At 39.0% G+C, this 17,194-nt stretch overlaps 1 protein-coding gene across 3 annotated transcripts in view; it reads left to right on the top strand.

Moving 5' to 3' along the window:
* The window catches only part of NME7 (NME/NM23 family member 7), a 247,828-nt gene that overhangs the window by 175,968 nt on the left and 54,666 nt on the right, over window positions 1–17,194 (top strand). For 2 of the 3 annotated variants that reach the window (XM_027564742.1, XM_027564739.1), the window contains 2 exons: window positions 11,792–11,899; window positions 12,387–12,500. In XM_027564742.1, the coding sequence (XP_027420543.1) occupies window positions 11,792–11,899; window positions 12,387–12,485 (207 nt within the window). In that variant the 3' untranslated portion in view covers window positions 12,486–12,500. Of the gene's footprint in view, window positions 1–11,791; window positions 11,900–12,386; window positions 12,501–17,194 lie in introns of those variants that run through there. The other variant, XM_027564741.1, reaches the window with a different exon arrangement.

Below are 17,194 nucleotides of genomic sequence, written 5' to 3'. Positions count from 1 at the left end.
CTATATAAGAGATTTCAGCAAGAATACTGATTATTTCAGGTGACTTTTGAGAGAGTAATTTCAAGAGAGTGGTGGTGAAAGCCAGATGGCAAGAATGTACTTACTAAGTGGTTTGGTCGCTAAGTCTTGTTGGACTTTTGCACCCCCATGGACTGTAGCCCACCAGACTCCTCTGTCCATGGGGTTTCTCAGACAAGAATACTGGAGAGGGTTGCCATTTCCTTCTCCAGGAGATCTTCCTGACCCAGGGATTGAACCTGTGTCTCCTGAATTGCCAGGTGACTCTTTACCACTGAGCCACCTGGGAAGCCCTACTTACTAAGTAGCAGCAGAGATTGTCCTTTTGTGTAGAGATGAGGAAGAGAGGTGGAACATCAAAGTATCATTGAAAGTTCAGAGCAGGAAACAGACCAGCCAAGGTATTCTTTAAAAAGGGATTTGATACAGGGAAAAAGTAGACATTAACAAGCATTAGAAGGGCTGCATAACCTGATATCAGGAGCTGCCATTGGAGTTGTTGAGTGTAAGGGCATTCCTGCATCTAGAAGCAGAAGTGGCTGCTGCTGCTGCCTCCACTGCTGCCACCATCACTGACTCTCATTTCTAGGAATCTGGTCACTCAGACAGTGAGTCTGGCCACCACAAATGCCTCCAAACATGCATTTCTTCCACCACCGGCTTTGTCTGCCAGTGACATTATCAGTGGAAGATGGGCTCTGCTCAGTTTTGCCTTCTAGATCTCACTAGCATGACATAACTTGCACCATGAAGGTAGTTTTTACATTTCTGACTTTCACCTAGAAGGGGGATAGAATGAGGAGTTGAAAGAGCCACTCTGTAGAATCCACCACGGCTGATTTACATTGCTTTTTCTGAACTATTTGTAAAGAACATAAGAAAAGGGAGAAGAATTTATGAGCCAGAATATGCAAAGGGAACAGTATGTGTTTTCATGCTTGAAGTAGGGAAGAGCTTGGTGGCTTTGAAAAATTGGAAGAGGTTGATGTGACGAGACTATTTCAGGTGAGGGTAGAGAGGTAAGCAGATATTCGATCATGCAGGACTGTACAGCTTATGTTCAAATTTGTGGATTGTTCTCTTAAGAAAAGCATCAGAGGATGTGAGGCAGGAAAATGGTATAACTTGACTTATGTTTTATAGAGCCCACTCTGACTATTTTGTGGCGAATATATTTATCAAGAGCAGTGGATGAACCAGGAAGAAATCAATAGTCTAGAAATCAATGAGAATATGGTGGCAGAGTGAAGATAGAAAGTAGACTGCTAAGGGCCACATTTCAGCATTTGTAATGGCAGAATGTGGCAGTGACTCAGTTGTCAGAGATGCCAGAATGGGTCTTAGCTATTTCATTACTTTATTCCTTCATTACTTTATTTATATAGCTCCATTACTTTATTGAGCTGCAGGTCTCTTTAGGAAAGAAGTTTGAGCAGCAGTTATTTTATCAGGGTGTAGTAGACTGTGCACAACACTTTTTTTCCATGGGGGAGAGATTGAGAATGCCCCTCAAGTGTCTCGGTAGTGATGTGTCTATACAGGCTTACTTTGTTTTATTGTTCCACTTGATCAGGCTTCACTAATACCATGGGGTCTTTTGTTTGTGTGTTTGTTTTTAACAAATGGAAGGTTTGTAGCAACCCTGCCACAAGCAAGTCTGTCAACACTATTTTTCCAATAGTGCTCGCTCACTTCATGTCTGAGTCATATTTTGGCAGATCTCACAATATTTTGTACTTTTTCATTATTGTTTATATTTGTCGTAGTGATCTGTGACCAGTGATCTTCGATGCTGCTATTACTGAAGGCTCAGATGGTGGTTAGCATTTTTTAACTAATAATAACTAAGTTGGTTCTGTTGTGTCCAATTCTTTGTGACCCTATGGACTGTAGCCCTCCAGGCTCCTCTGTCCATGCGGATTCTTCAGACAAGAATACCAGAGTGGGTTGCCATGCCCTCCTCCAGGGTAACTTCCCAGTCCAGGGATAAGACCCGTGTCTCACGTCTCCTGCACTGGCAGGTGGCTTCTTTACCACTAGTGCTACCTGGGAAAGCCAAGCATTTTTTAGCAATAGGTTATTTTTTAATTAAGGTATGTTCATTTTTTAAGATATAATGCTGCTGCTGCTGCTAAGTCGCTTCAGTCGTGTCCGACTCTGTGCGACCCTATAGACGGCAGCCCACCAGGCTCTCCCGTCCCTGGGATTCTCCAGGCAAGAACACTGGAGTGGGCTGCCATTTCCTTCTCCAATGTATGAAAGGAAAAGTCAAAGTGAAGTCACTTGGTCATGTCTGACTCTGTGCGACCCCATGGACTGCAGTCCACCAGGCTCCTCCGTCCATGGGATTTTCCAGGCGAGAGTACTGGAGTGGGGTGCCATTGCCTTCTCCAAGATATAATGCTATTGCACACCTAATAGACTAAAGTGTATTGCAAACATAACATATGCACCGGGAAACCAAAAAACTTGTGTGACTCACTTTATTGCAGTACTCACTTTGTTGCAGTGGTCTGGAATCAGATCCATAGTGTTTGCCAGGTAAAGCCTGTACTTCAAAGGTTAAATCTCCTATAATGTAATTTTTGGGAAAAACAGAAAAGAAATAGAAAAATATTTACTGAAAAGGAGTTTGTTTCCTCTATATTAATGTTTATGTTCTCAGACTTTATGTACAAACAAGTCCTTGTGCGTTTTGCTGAAATACAAAGCAAGTCACATAAAAGCAAACAAAAAGATTTGTCCAAAAATTTTAAAAAAGGAGAACCAGGAGAACCAAATCATTTTACATATAAAAAAATACCTGTGTCAAATGAGACCTTATGTCAGCCAGTGCCTACTATTGACTGCAGTAGCAAAAGCTCAGTTGGAGGCAGTGACTACTGTGACCTGTGGTCTGTTGGAGCCTGGTGGAGAAGATAGGATTGAATTGTCTAAATGGTTCACCTGAAATTACACTTAATGATGACCCTCTTCAGGTTCTATAAATTTACATTATAGCTAATTTCTATTTAATTAAAAGGGAGCTGTGAAGCTTGTCAGAGGTAATGATTCCTCTTATATAAATAATTCATGTGGTCTCTAGAGCTAATGAGAGTATTTACTGTAAATTCTCCAATGGCTCATTCAATGAGACTAATATATAAGTAGATGTGTTTAGTTTTGCAATTATTTTTTCTAGAAGGATCCTTAGACTTATAGAAAGTAGCTTTTGGATCTCTTCTCTGATTTCCTTTCCTATTTCTGATTCCTTTTGGTGTTTCAATAACTTGTTCAGTTGTGAATTAGCCTGGTATTGGTCATCTCCCAGGAATGTGAAACTGTAACTGCATTAGTTAATACAAAGTTGCATGGAAATGGGAAAAATGTTTGGTGGTTAAGGTTTGGTAAGATATATTTGGAGTATCAGAGGAGTCAAGAAGAGGGCTTAGCATGTACTTTTTAATATTATAGGACTCTGCCGAAGAGCACCAGTAATGGCTAGAAACTTGAGTGTTTGCTGTTTTAATTATAGTGGTTGTTTCATTGGCCTTTGATATTAAATTCTGTTACCCTTGTTGTCTATAAATGATGGCAGTGGTTGTAACATTTCTTTTGTTTCACAACTCTTTTAGGATTGCTAAGATTGGAGCCATGCTAGTTCCTCTGTTAAGATTTATCCTCTTCTCTATAGCACTACTAACATGGTTATCCTATAGATTAAGGATAACCTATAGATTAAGGTTATCCAAGAGATTAAGCCAAGAATTTTTTTCCTTTTACTTAAAATTTTCCCCTAATTAGGCTAATGACTAGCTGTGATTATGCACCATATGTCACTCATTTTATGACTGTATTCTAGCTGCTGCTGCTGCTGCTAAGTCGCTTCAGTCATGTCTGACTCTGTGCAACCCCATAAATGGCAGCCCACCAGGCTCCGCTGTCCACAAGATTCTCTAGGCAAGAATATGAAGTGGGTTGCAATTTCCTTCTCCAAACTGTATTCTAGAGTTGGTCACAAAGTTGTTGTTCTTAAAACTTCCATAATCAGTGAATTTTACAAATCTCTTCCAGATTTAATTCATTTTTTAAGTGGAAGGTGATTTTCATTCTTGTGTATCTCTTCTGTATCAGGGAGAACTGAAATAGATTAGCTTTCTAGGGAAGCAGTTTGTTTTCTTTGTCCACACATACTTTGTCAGTCTGATAGACCTATTATTGAATAGACAATAATATTCTTTATAATCCACGCAGTAATAGAATAATTATGTAAACCTCCTCTTCTTTGTTTTCAGTATTGTATTACCATTCTACTTAGTACATTTTTTCCCCCATGTCTTTGATTTAAAGGTCATTCTTTAAACCATATTTCTTCCTCCCACTCACAGGGTTACCTGAATAGAATTTTTAGTACTTAAAATGAGCTGTTCAAGCATTTGACTTGATGGAGCTGAGAAGGCAAGGTTGTGGTGGGGGATGAATATGCCAGAAATTCAGTACAGTTTGAAAGACTTCTAAGTGCAAATAAACAGTCCTCTTTAAAGAGTCTTACTTTCTCAGCATAATCCCTCACTTATAATATTGTGATAACTTAAAATTTACCTGTTAAATATAAATTGCATGTTGATACTTCTGTTGCTTTTATTTACCTGGTACTCCTCTCTGCTTCATTATGGGAGTGGAACTGCATGGTAGGAGGGTTTTCACCATACAATACAGGAGCGTGAGGAACATGGATCTATTGGGAATGATTAGGGAATGTCTCTCAGGAAATTAGGGGGGAAATGATCAATGGAGGAGTTTTCTAGGCTTTCACTTTAAACATTTCAATATTTTTTACTCTTAATAGGGCATATTTGATATTTTACAATGGTCAAATCTAACATAAATGTATTACCTTTAAAAAAAAAAAACTGATCCAAAATGAAAGTCTAAATTTGAACAACAGATATGAACCGCATGGACTGTAACCTACCAGGCTCCTCCATCCATGGGATTCTCCAGGCAAGAATACTGGAGTGGGTTGCCATTCCCTTCCCTTGGGGATTGTCCCAACCGAGGGATCAAACAGAGTCTCCCACACTGCAGGCAGAGTCTTTAACTGCTCTGCTGCTAAGTCACTTCAGTCGTGTCCGACTCTGTGCGACCCCATAGACGGCAGCCCACCAGGCTCCCCCGTCCCTGGGATTCTCCAGGCAAGAACACTGGAGTGGGTTGCCATTTCCTTCTCCAATGCATGAAAGTGAAGTCGCTCAGTCGTGTCCGACTCCTAGTGACCCCATGGACTGCAGCCTACCAGGCTCCTCCGTCCATGGGATTTTCCAGGCAAGACTACTGGAGTGGGGTGCCATTGCCTTCTCCGTTAACTGCTCTAAAATACTTCTACTTACTCTAATTATCACAATAACATTGTAGTTACGTCCTGTTTTTAATCGATATTTTACAAAGGAGAACATTACAATAGGCAGAAAGGTTAAGCCACATGGCATGGCCACACCACTCGTAAGTGACAGAAGCAAATTTCAAATCCAGAGAGCCTTTCTCCACAGTCCTTATCCTTCATTCTGCTGCTTACTGGCTTTTTGAATAGCAGTGCTGGCATTTTATGTCAGTCAGAAATATTTAGCAAACACTTGCTGTGTGTTCATCCCTAGTGGCTCAGTTGTTGAAGAATCTGCCTGCAATGCAGGAGACCCCAGTTTGATCCCTGGGTCAGGAAGATCCTCTGGAGAAGGAAATGGCAACCCACTCCAGTAGGCTTGCCTGGAGAATTCTATGGACAGAGGAGCCAGGCAAGTTACAGTCCGTGTGATCACAGAGTCCGACACAACTGTGTGACTAATGTTCAAATTCCACCTTTCATAAATAAGGCCTAGAATACTAAGCAAGTCTTATGTTGTGTCAAAGGGGAGTCTAATGGAAACTTACTGAAATAGGCACACAGAAAAACTATGATCGCAAGTCAGGGATATACAGTAGGAACATAGATTCCTGTACGAGCAGTGGGAATGGAAAGATTACTCTGGGAGGAATTCAAGTTAGTTTTATAGAGGAAATTATGTTGTTGGGATTTTAGGTTTCAGGGAAGGTGTGTGTGAGGCCTAAAGGATAGATTTAGGCAGAATGTGGAGGAATATGAATGACACACTAACAAGCTGAGACATTAGGTCATAGCAAGTGAGTAGCATACTAATGTCTGTGTTTTACACATAAAATGATAGTAGCTAGTGTGAATTAAAGGTAACTTACTAGGTTTGGAGAAATGGAAATGTCAGTAAGATGAGTTTTTCATCAGTGTGGCAGATAACAAATATATACCCATCTTTCCCTCCCTTTCCAATCCTCAGAAACTATGGGAGATGTATTTTACCTTGTTTTATTTAAAAGAGGAAATCTCCAGCCAAGCTGGAAAACAAGAGAGTGCTTAACTTTAGCAGGCCATCAACTTCGAAAGACAAAAGCGGGTAGGATTGGACTGTTAAGGAGAAGCCTACTCTAAAGCACGCAGGAGAGGCCTACTCAGAAGGGGCAGGGCATCTGACTGTATATCAGATGATGTGGACACGATGCCCAGGAGGGGCCTTGAGCCATTCATTAGTAGGGTGATGGGTGAGGAGGCTGCATGAAGAGCAGCAGAGTCCACCAGCCATTTCCCCTTTGCTTGCTTATGCTGAGTGGAAGACAGCTGATGCTTTTAGCCACAGCCCAAGGCCATGAATATGGGGCTTTAGCTAGAGGTAGAAGGCATTGGAGGAGGAAATGGCAACCCACTCCAGTGTTCTTGCCTGGAGAATCCCAGGGACAGCAGGGCCTGGTGGGCTGCCGTCTATGGGGTCGCACAGAGTCGGACACGACTGAAGCGACTTAGCAGCTTAGCAGCAGCAGCTAGAGGTAATGTGGTGGGTAGGTAGCTAGTGACACCCGGGAAAAATGAGAAACCCTGCCTCCTTAAGAAAAGCAATGAGCATACCTTATAATATGTTGGTATGTCCCTGCCCTCTGTGACAGGTAAATAGAGAATTCCAAAGATAAAGAGTCAGGAGTTCCACCCATTTGCAGTTAATTCATATCATAAAGAAGACACCAAATACAACAAACGTAATCAACACCTAAGGCAAGCAAACTACTGGAGCTAACAAGAGTCTTTAATGTAGTTGTCATCCCCAGAAAAAGAATATTGGATCCATAAAAATCATTACAGATACAGAAAACTTAAAATATAATTTTTGAAATGTTAAAAATACTTAGAAAATGAGTAGAATTCTGCAGTGGACCCAGTTTAAAAGCAGATTATTGAGCTGACAGGTCAAATGGAGGAATTCTCCCAGAATATAACACAAATAGACAATTAGATGGAGAATTTAAAAAGATAGAGGCAAGATAGAATCATCAGTTTCAATATCTGTTACATGGAAATGGCTGGTTAAAAAAAAGGAAGAAATAAAATGGAGGAGAGAAAACAATAAAAGAAATAATAAACTGAAAATATGTGTCTTCAAATTAGATTGGACTATTGAGTATGGAGGAGAATGACCAGTAAATGGCCAATGCCTAGATAAAGAGATAATTCAAAACCTTCCAGAAAAGAGAAAAAAATTACCTAAAAGGAATGGTAATCAGATTTCAATAGTCCACATGTGTTTTGTCATACATGCTGTATATACACATGCATTATATATACATGTGCATGTGTGCCTGTCTGTGTGGGTGTATGTTTGTATGTTTGTAATTAGTAGATGCCATGGAGGGCTGCTCAGATCCCCATCTGCCCTTCAGGACTGAAATGCACAGTCCCCAGCTGCTGGGAGTGTTAGCAGCTGACAGTAATACAGTAAGTCCCTCTCCAGAGACTGCTGTCTGCTGAAGAAAAGCCATCTGTCCAAAGACATGCCCCCTTCCTTGGAGTGGCCTCTGTCCAGTGACTTGTCAGTTTGGAGAAATAAAAGTCTGACCCGTTTGTGTCAGTTGAGGACAACTCTGAAGCTCCAGAGCTCCTTGTAGGATTACCTGGGGCAACTGCTGTTACTGCATTGAACTTCAACTTCTCCCTCTGCCCAGTCTTGTTTTCCTCACTTCCCCACAAGTATAGATCCTAAGGCTACTCCCCAATAAACTTCCTGCATGCAAATGTCCACCTCAGAGTTGGTATCTCAGAGAATGCAACCTATGACAATATTCTTTTCCACTACTCATGTGTGTGTACATGCGTCTCTCTGTGACCCTGTGGACTGTAGCCTACCAGGCTCCTCTGTCCATAGGATTCTCCAGGCAAGGATACTGGAGTGCGGTGCCATTTCCTACTCAAGGGGATCCTCCCAACCCAGAGACTGAACCCTTGTCTCCTGCTTTGGCAGATGGGTTCTTTACCACTGCACCACCTGGGGAGCCCCCACTATCCATGAGACCGTCACTAAAATGGACTCTGCATTAGGACACAAAGAAAATCTGACAAACCTTTCAAAAGAAGACCAAAGAAACTGCACTCTCTGACCACAGTACAACATCCCTCCAACACACCAGTCTCTCCAGAGTTCAAGTGCTGTGCACGTAGCAGACACCTACGTGAAAGTGATATTTCAGAGTGAGTCACTTCCAAGTTTTTCCCCTAATCTGAAACAGTAAGGAAAAGAAAAGAAGTATTCACCTTTCATTCACCTTTCGTAATTTTCCAAAGTACATTGTATTTCACAGAACGGCAGCTTACCACCACATAAGTAGAGTAGGTGTTTAATATCAGGTACTTTATTCCCAGACAATTATGAGGAACAGAATGAAAATAATTGAATATGAAATAAAATATAAAGTCATCCTTATCTCCTAGTTGATCAAATGTTTTTCTTCAACTTGATAACATTTGTAACTGACATTTGATAGAAACCTTGAAACTATGACTTAAGTAATTAAATGCATGCCTTTAAAATGTGCTGAAGTGATGAAATCACAGCTGTGAACGCTGCTCAGCATCCCAGCACCATACCCTACGCCTGTCATAATTCTTGGTGATTTGCATATTCATACAGGTAATCTATTCCTTAGGGCTTCCCTGGTGACACAGACAGTAAAGAATCCACCTGTAATGCGGGAGACCTGGGTTTGATCCTTGGGTTGGGAAGATCCCCTAGAGAAGGACATGACAGCCCACTCCAGTATTGTTGCCTAGAGAATCCCCATGGACAGAGGAGCCTGGTGGGCTACAGTCCATGGGGTGGCAAAGAGTCAGACACGACTGAGCGACTCAGCACAGCACAGCACAGCACAGTCCATTCCATACCTTGGCCTCTCCAGCTGTTGTCCTCCTTTCTTTCAACCTTCTTTCTTTCCACCTGACCTCAGCATGGTTATACCTTAAAATTTGTCATTATAAATCTTTATAACCCCATCTCTGCCCACCCCCAGTAATTCCAATTTCCAATATCCAGTCTCTTAACTTTCCAGCTCATTTCTTCTAACACACAGTTTTCCATAAATCATCCCATTCCACTAGGAGCTCTGATGCACTGATCTACCTTTTCATTGTGTCTCACCCTTTTCCTTGTCCTCCCCCACTTTACTTTCTTCCTCAATTAAAAAAATTTTGTCCATCATTATCATCATTTTCTTACATACACCCTGAGCCTCCCTCACCCCTCTCTCGTGTTGTTTTGATAAAACCCCAGCCTTCATTAAGTTCAACTTTCTGCCTCACCTTTGCCTGTGTCCATGACTGGAGAACACACAGCTGTTCTGAATAATCTGTCTTTTGTGATCACTGACCTCAAGAGGGCCCTTAGTGCCTGAGTCACATCCATTTTTCTAGTTCATTCACTTTTCTCCCCTCTTAAAATGTTATCTCATGCTTTCTTTTCTCTCCTCAGATCCCCAAAACTTCCTCCCCATCCTTCCTCTCAGTTGGTGACAATCTTGCTGACTTTTTTCACTTGAAAATAGTCAAAATGAGTCAAAAAAAAGTATCTAGAAGGAACTTTAGAAATGTTCTATATTCTGTTTAAGATGAGAGTTGCTGAGTATATACATTTGACAGAATTCATGGGGCAGTACACTGTAAACCAATGCATGTTATCATATGTAAGTTATACCTCAGTAAAACTTAAAAGTAGAGAAAGAACTTCCGTAAGTTCCAGCTACCACATAAACCCACAGCTATAACTGGGCCCGTGTACTGTCTTGATGTTTAGGATGAATGCTTCATGCTCTTAGATAAGGCCAACTTCTCTACTTAGTCGCTTGCTTCCATCTCTCCAACAACTCTTTCTTCTCCCTTCTGCTTCATCAGTTTTCCCCTTTGTTGGGTTGTTCCTATCACCATAAAACCATACTATTATTTCTCCAACTGTGAAAGTCACATCCTGTCTCTCTCTGTCAAAAAAAAAAAAAAAACCGTCTCTTTATCCCACCTCTCTCTCCAGTACTGCTCCATTTCTTTCCCCTTTGCAGTAAAACTCCTTAACTCTTGTATGCAATGATGATTGAGGGCAAATTGTTTCAGCTATTTAAGAAAGTAGTTTGACAGTACTTAGGGAAACTGAGTATGTATATTCCCTAAGATTACAGAAAAACTGCACATATGCACCATGTACCAAAAGGCTTGTAGCAGAATTGTTTGTGTGTGCATACATGTATGTGTATGTGTGAGCTAGAGAGAGAGGTGGGAGGATACAGAGAGAGGTGGGAGAGAGAGAGATTAACTGAATGTCAGTCATCAGGAAAATAGATAAACTATGTTCTGTCCTACACTGGGGGCTTCCCTGGTGGCTCAGAGGTAAAGAAACAACCTGCAAATTCAGGAGACTTGGGTTTAGTTGCTGGATTGGGAAGATTCCCTGGAGAAGGGAATGGCAACCCACTCCAGTATTCTTGCCTGGAAAATCCCATGGACAGAGGAGCCTGGCAGGCTACAGTCCATGGGGTTGTAAAACAGTCGGGTACAATTTAGCTGCTTAACAGTCATACATTGGAATATATATGGTAACAAAAATGAGTTACAGCTACACATATTTACATGGACAAATATGAAAAACAATGCCTTGAAAAAATAACAGGGTAATAATGGTAACCTCTGGATGGAGACAGCACAGGGGGCCTTGGAAGTTATTTTAATATTATTTTAATTCTGCTCAATGGCGTGTACACAGGCATTTGTTTAATTATTCTAAATATTCATGTGGCGTCAATGCCTTTTTTGCATGTACAATATATTTCAAAATTAAAATAGGATTTTAGAAAATCTTTAACTTAGAAAAATAAAGACTATTAAGTATATCACTGATATTCCCATGTCTTCAGTTTTTTTAACCTCATTTCTTTTACCCACAATTGTATGAGTTATTTGTAACTTTTTTCCCCTAAGTGTGAGGTAGCACTAAACTGATACAACTGTTACATTTTAAAAAAAACCTTTTGAAATCAATGCTGTCAGACTACTTCATTTTAAATTAAGTCGTTAGGATCTCTATTGTCTTTATAAAATACAAGTCTCTCACAATAATGAACTGGGTTCATATTTTATGTGATTCCTGTAATCTTCTGATAAGAAGAGATGTAATTGTTGTTGCCTTCAACATAGATTACAGTGGATGTTACATTGGACCAGGTGAAAGTTTTGTGAGTCAACTGAGAATGTTCATTGCTCAGTTTTCATGCATTCGTGTTGTTTCTAGGAAAAATCATTACCAGTAACATATACATGTATCTCATTAATGAATAATTCAGGTGTTTCATATAGCTGGTGTTTTTTTTCCTTTTAATTAACACTACATGACTGACTTTAATCTATATGTGAATGTGTTTTTAACAGGAAATTGCCCGACATTTACGCCCTGGAACCCTCCGAGCAATCTTTGGTAAAACTAAGATCCAGAATGCTGTTCACTGTACGGATCTGCCAGAAGATGGTCTATTAGAGGTAAGATGAAGAAGGGTAAATATCCTATTTATATTTCAAGCTCATAAATAATCTCAGTGGTTCTAGTGTAAAAGGAACCTTTTAGTACTCTTGGATTACAATGCTCTTTGGCCATCTGATAACTTCAGACTGCAGCATTAAGACCAAGTTGTAGGATGCTGTTTGAAATAGGTTCTGTAATAAATATGATAAATGTTTTATAGGAAGTATTTTAATCTTAACAGTAACTCTAACAGGCTGACATTATCATGTCAGAGAAGTTAATTAACATCCTCAGATCAAACAAATAATAGAGGACAAAGCTGTATTTTAACTTCTCATTTGTTTAATTAACATAAGAAACAATGAAAAAAATTACAAGAAGATGAATGAAAATTGTTCTGGTTTGGGGTTAAGAAAATCATTTTACAGCTAAAGGAAAGAGACCTTAAAGAAGAGATTGGTATTTTTAACTTCTTATAGTTTAAAAGGTTTTTTTTGTGTCAAGGAGCTAAATGGAATTAAAAGACAAATGATGAATTTAAGTGATTATAGCATGAACGGCAGAAGACTGATTGCTATCCTTAATACATATTTATTTCAGTAAGTGTTATGTTTTATATCAAATCTATCAGTCTTTTTATCTTTGAAGTCATATGTAGAAAAGCCTTCCCAAACATTTTGTTTTTGCTTTCTTACACTGAGATATGCATCTCACCTGGAATTTATTTGCTGAATGATGTGAGGTATGGATCAAGTCAGCTGTCACAACATTGCTTTTTAAATCCTTCTGTTTTTCATTGTTATTTTTCATTTATTGAATACTTTATGCACCTGTGCCTGTTTCTTAACCTTGCATTTTATTCCATTGGTCTGTGCCAGAAGAATACTATTTTTTATTGTTATAGTTTATTCATACTTTTAAAACATTTTCTTGTTTATTCTCTGAAACTTATTCCTCTGAATGAACTTTACATGAGTTTACCAGTTTCTTACCCCATCCTCACAAGATACCAATAGGACCTTGACTGACTTATATGTTTATAAATTAATGTTTATGTTTATAAATTAATATGTTTATAAATTAATCTGGATGTGACAGAAGTATAATAATAGTTCATCAAATGCATATATGATATGCCTCTTTTATATATGGGTCTTAGACATAGTGTATTACATTTATTTCTATTAGTTTTCATTTTAGTTGCTATAAAGAATGACTTTGCTAACTCCATTAAGACTGTTATAATTTGGGATGTTAATCTGCTAAAATCTTATCCAAACTGCACTGTGGAATGAAATGTAGACATACATACTTCTGAAATGTAAAAATGTAACAATTTTATTTTTAATTACCCAAAGTATTAACTATTTATTCTATACTTCACCTATTTTATAAATATTCCTTTTGCCTTCTGATAATTTAGGAACTATAAATTAGGCTTGAATTCAGACTGTTGTTCAGTGAAACTGAAATATTATTAACCATGAATTTTATGCCCATTAAAAAATATCCAAGGTATGCTTGTGATTTTGCTCATACAATTTGAAATAGGTTATTACGGCCTACAGTTTACAAAGCCATTTACTGATTAAAATCTCAAACCAAACTACACAGGAGATCTAATTGCAGATTAATGGCTGTGTGGTTCAGAGAATTAATCAAAAACCAGAGACTGGAGCTCCAATAGCCTCCTTTCACCTTGCTGATAATTCATACTTGATGTGCCCTGGAATAAGTCACTTTTTCTTTCCATTTGTCACTTGTCTTATCAACAAAATGGAATAAAGAATGCTGATACCATCAGGGGATATTCTGTTAGTTAGCAATTAACTATTTGCAGATTGTAACTTAGCTTTAAGTGGTAAAATATTATTTAAGGGGGAAAAAAAAACCCATGAGGCCCAGAGAATTATCTGCTTATAGGTTTTTAAAGTGAAATTCAAAGTGACACAAAGACAAGCTCCCTGGACAGGACCTTTCCTTTGCACTTAGATCTACTATTCATGAAAGGAATATCCTTTTGATGTAGAATGACCAGAAAATGTGTTGCCCAATCCAGAATTCAGCAGATAGGGTGTGAGAACAAAAGGTATAAATAAGAACTGTCATTGGCACACTGGAATCACGGGTGCCCTAGTTATATGGAAAGAAGGAACAACCTACTTCTCCTTTTTCTCATGTGATGTTTACTGAGCTAAATTTATTTGTGTCACGTGTGAGGAGCTCAGAAAATATGGTGTCAATTTATATTTTGTCACCATCCATTATCTTATTTAGTTATTCTTACAGCAAAGAATTATCGAGTGCGTTTGAACTTTCTGACGTTGAAATAGGATTTCAAAATCAAACAAGACATTTTTTTCTGTCCTCATTGAGTTTACAGTAAGTCTTAGAGGTCAAGGATCTTAGCAAGAGTGTAAAAATCTGATGTCATTGAATGCTGCTATTGTGACACAGCCAGTTTTGTGGTTATAGGGAAAAATGACAGCCTCATTTTAGTATGAGACATTGTAAGATGTTATTTTGCTGGTGCCATGCACAGAGACTATTGGTAGTAATTATAAAGATATTAAACTTATGCTTTAAAGAAAACATTAATGGAAAATGTTTAGCTTAACTTGTAATAAAGAAATAGTAGTTTTCTACTAGTGGCAAAGAAGTTTTAAAGTATCAGTGCCCACTTCTGGTAAGGCTACAGTAATACTGATACCCTCATATTGCTGATGACAGCTATGTGGTAGTGGGTATTGAAAGCCATGGGATTTTTTCATATACTTTGTCCCAGAATTCTACTTAGAACCACACCAAAGGGGAGAGATAGCAGCACAACTCCTAAATGGGAAGTTCATTTAAGAAGTATTTGTGGTACATGGAACTCTGCTCACTGTTATGTGACAGCCCAGATGGGAGAGGAGCTTGGGGGAGAATGGATACATGTTTATGTATGGCACAGTCCCTTTGCCATTCGCCTGAAACTATCACAGTATTGTTAATTGGCTATACCCCAATACAAAATTAAAAGTTTAAAGAAATTTTTTTAGAAAGTGATATGAGGGAACTCTCTGGTTGCCCAGTGTTTAGGACTAGGTTCTTTCACTACTAGGGCCTGGGTTCAATCCCTGGTCAGGGAACTAAGGTCCTGCAAGTAGTGTGGCAAATAATAATAATAAAATAAAAAGAAGTATTTTTGGTAATTAAATTGAAAATAGAGTACATATCTAAAGATACATCAATGTTCATCCTCTGATTAAGCTTCCTTAAAGCTTAATCAGTAAAGGTCCGTCTGTGTGTTTTCATAGCACTTTCCTTTCCTCTAATACATTAGTGTGGTCAAGAGTCAACATAGATCTGTGCTCTAGGCCCTAGAGTCTAGGGAAAATTATTCAATTCATTGTGCCTAGGATTCCTAGGTACAATGAAAGGAAGATAATAGCAGTATCGGACCTATCAGATAGCATAGTATCTAACACATGTTACTTATTGAACAAATGATAGCAATTATATTATTTCAGCACTTATTTTGCTTATAGATTATTCCCAGTGAGACTTGGTACTTGTAGGGAAGAGATTCTGTCTTGTCTGGCCTAGCGAAACTCTAGTCAGTTTTTAAAGAAAAGATGGAAGACTTTGGTTAAATAAATTATAGTTAATGTACTAATCTCTAACCTTTTTTCTTTAATGTTGATAATGAAGACTCTACAGTAGTGGTTTCTAGCCTTGGTTGTATGTTAGGATCACCTGGGCAGTTTTTAGAGTACTGATGTCAAGACCCAACTTTCAAGATTCTAATTTTTTTAAAAAGTAATTTCAAGCTTAGTATACAAAGTTTTTAAAAAATAAATGTCTGGGATTAAGTTGCCAATATAATTCCCCATTTTTCTGAATATTTTAGTGTGTATTTTTTAACATAAAGGAATATTTTCCTACATAACCATATCAGTTCAGATCAGTCGTTCAGTCATGTCCAACTCTTTGCTGCCGCATGGACTGCAGGACACCAGGCTTCCCTGTCCATCACCAACTCCTGGAGTCCACCCAAACCCACATCCATCTACTCAATGATGCCATCCAACCATCTCATCCTCTGTTGTCCCCTTCTCCTGCCCTCAATCTTTCCCAGGATCAGGGTCTTTTCAAATGAGTCAGCTCTTCACATCAGGTGGCCAAGGTATTGGAGTTTCAGCTTCAGCATCAGTCCTTCCAATGATAGTCAGGACTGATTTCCTTTAGGATTGACTGGTTTGATCTCCTTGCAGTCCAAGGGACTCTCTTGTTGGAGTCCCTTCTCCAACACCACAGTTCAAAAGCATCAGTTCTTCAGTGCTCAGCTTTCTTTAGAGTCCAACACTCACATCCATACAGGACTACTGGAAAAACGATAGCTTTGATTAGATGGACCTTTGTTGGCAAAGTAATGTCTCTATTTTTTAATATGCTGTCTAGTTTGGTCATAGCTTTTCTTCCAAGGATCAAGCATCTTTTAATTTCATGGCCGTAGTCACCATCTGAAGTGATTTTGGAGCCCCCCAAAATAAAGTCTCTCACTGTTTCCGTTGTTTCCCCATCTATTTGCCATGAAGTGATGGGACTGAATGCCATGATCTTAGTTTTCTGAATGTTGAGTTTTAAGCCAGCTTTTTCACTCTCTTCTTTCACTTTCATCAAGAGGCTCTTTAGTTCTTCTTTGCTTTCTGCCATAAGGGTGGCCTTATCTGCATATCTGAGGTTATTGATATTTTTCCCAGCAGTCTTGATTCCAACTTCTGCTTCATCTGCCCAGCATTTCGCATGATATACTCTGCATATAAGTTAAATAAGCAGGGTAACAATATACAGCCTTGACGAACTCCTTTCCCTATTTGGAACCAGTCTGTTGTTCCATGTCCAGTTCTAACTGTTGGTTCTTGACCTGTGTACAGATTTCTCAGGAGGCAGGTAAGGTGGTCTGGTATTCCCATCTCTTAAAGAATTTTCCACAGTTTGTTGTGATCCACACAGTCAAAGGCTTTGGTGTAATGAATAAAGTAGATGTTTTTCTGAAACTCTCTTGCTTTTTCGATGATCCAGCATATGTTGGCAATTTGATCTCTGGTTCTTGTGCCTTTTCTAAATCCAGCTTGAACATCTGTAAGTTCACGGTTCACATACTGTTGAAGCCTGGCTTGGATAATTTTGAGCATTACTTTGCTAGCATGTGAGATGAGTGCCATTGTGCAATAATTTGGACATTCTTTGGCAATGCCTTTCTTTGGGCTTCCCTTGTGGCTCAGCTGGTAAAGAATCTGCCTGCAATGTGGGAGACGTGGGTTCAA

The sequence above is a fragment of the Bos indicus x Bos taurus genome, chromosome 16 (genome assembly GCF_003369695.1).
Source record: "Bos indicus x Bos taurus breed Angus x Brahman F1 hybrid chromosome 16, Bos_hybrid_MaternalHap_v2.0, whole genome shotgun sequence".
In the NCBI taxonomy this organism is placed as follows: domain Eukaryota; kingdom Metazoa; phylum Chordata; class Mammalia; order Artiodactyla; family Bovidae; genus Bos; species Bos indicus x Bos taurus.
This window is presented reverse-complemented; position numbering and strand designations above follow the sequence as displayed.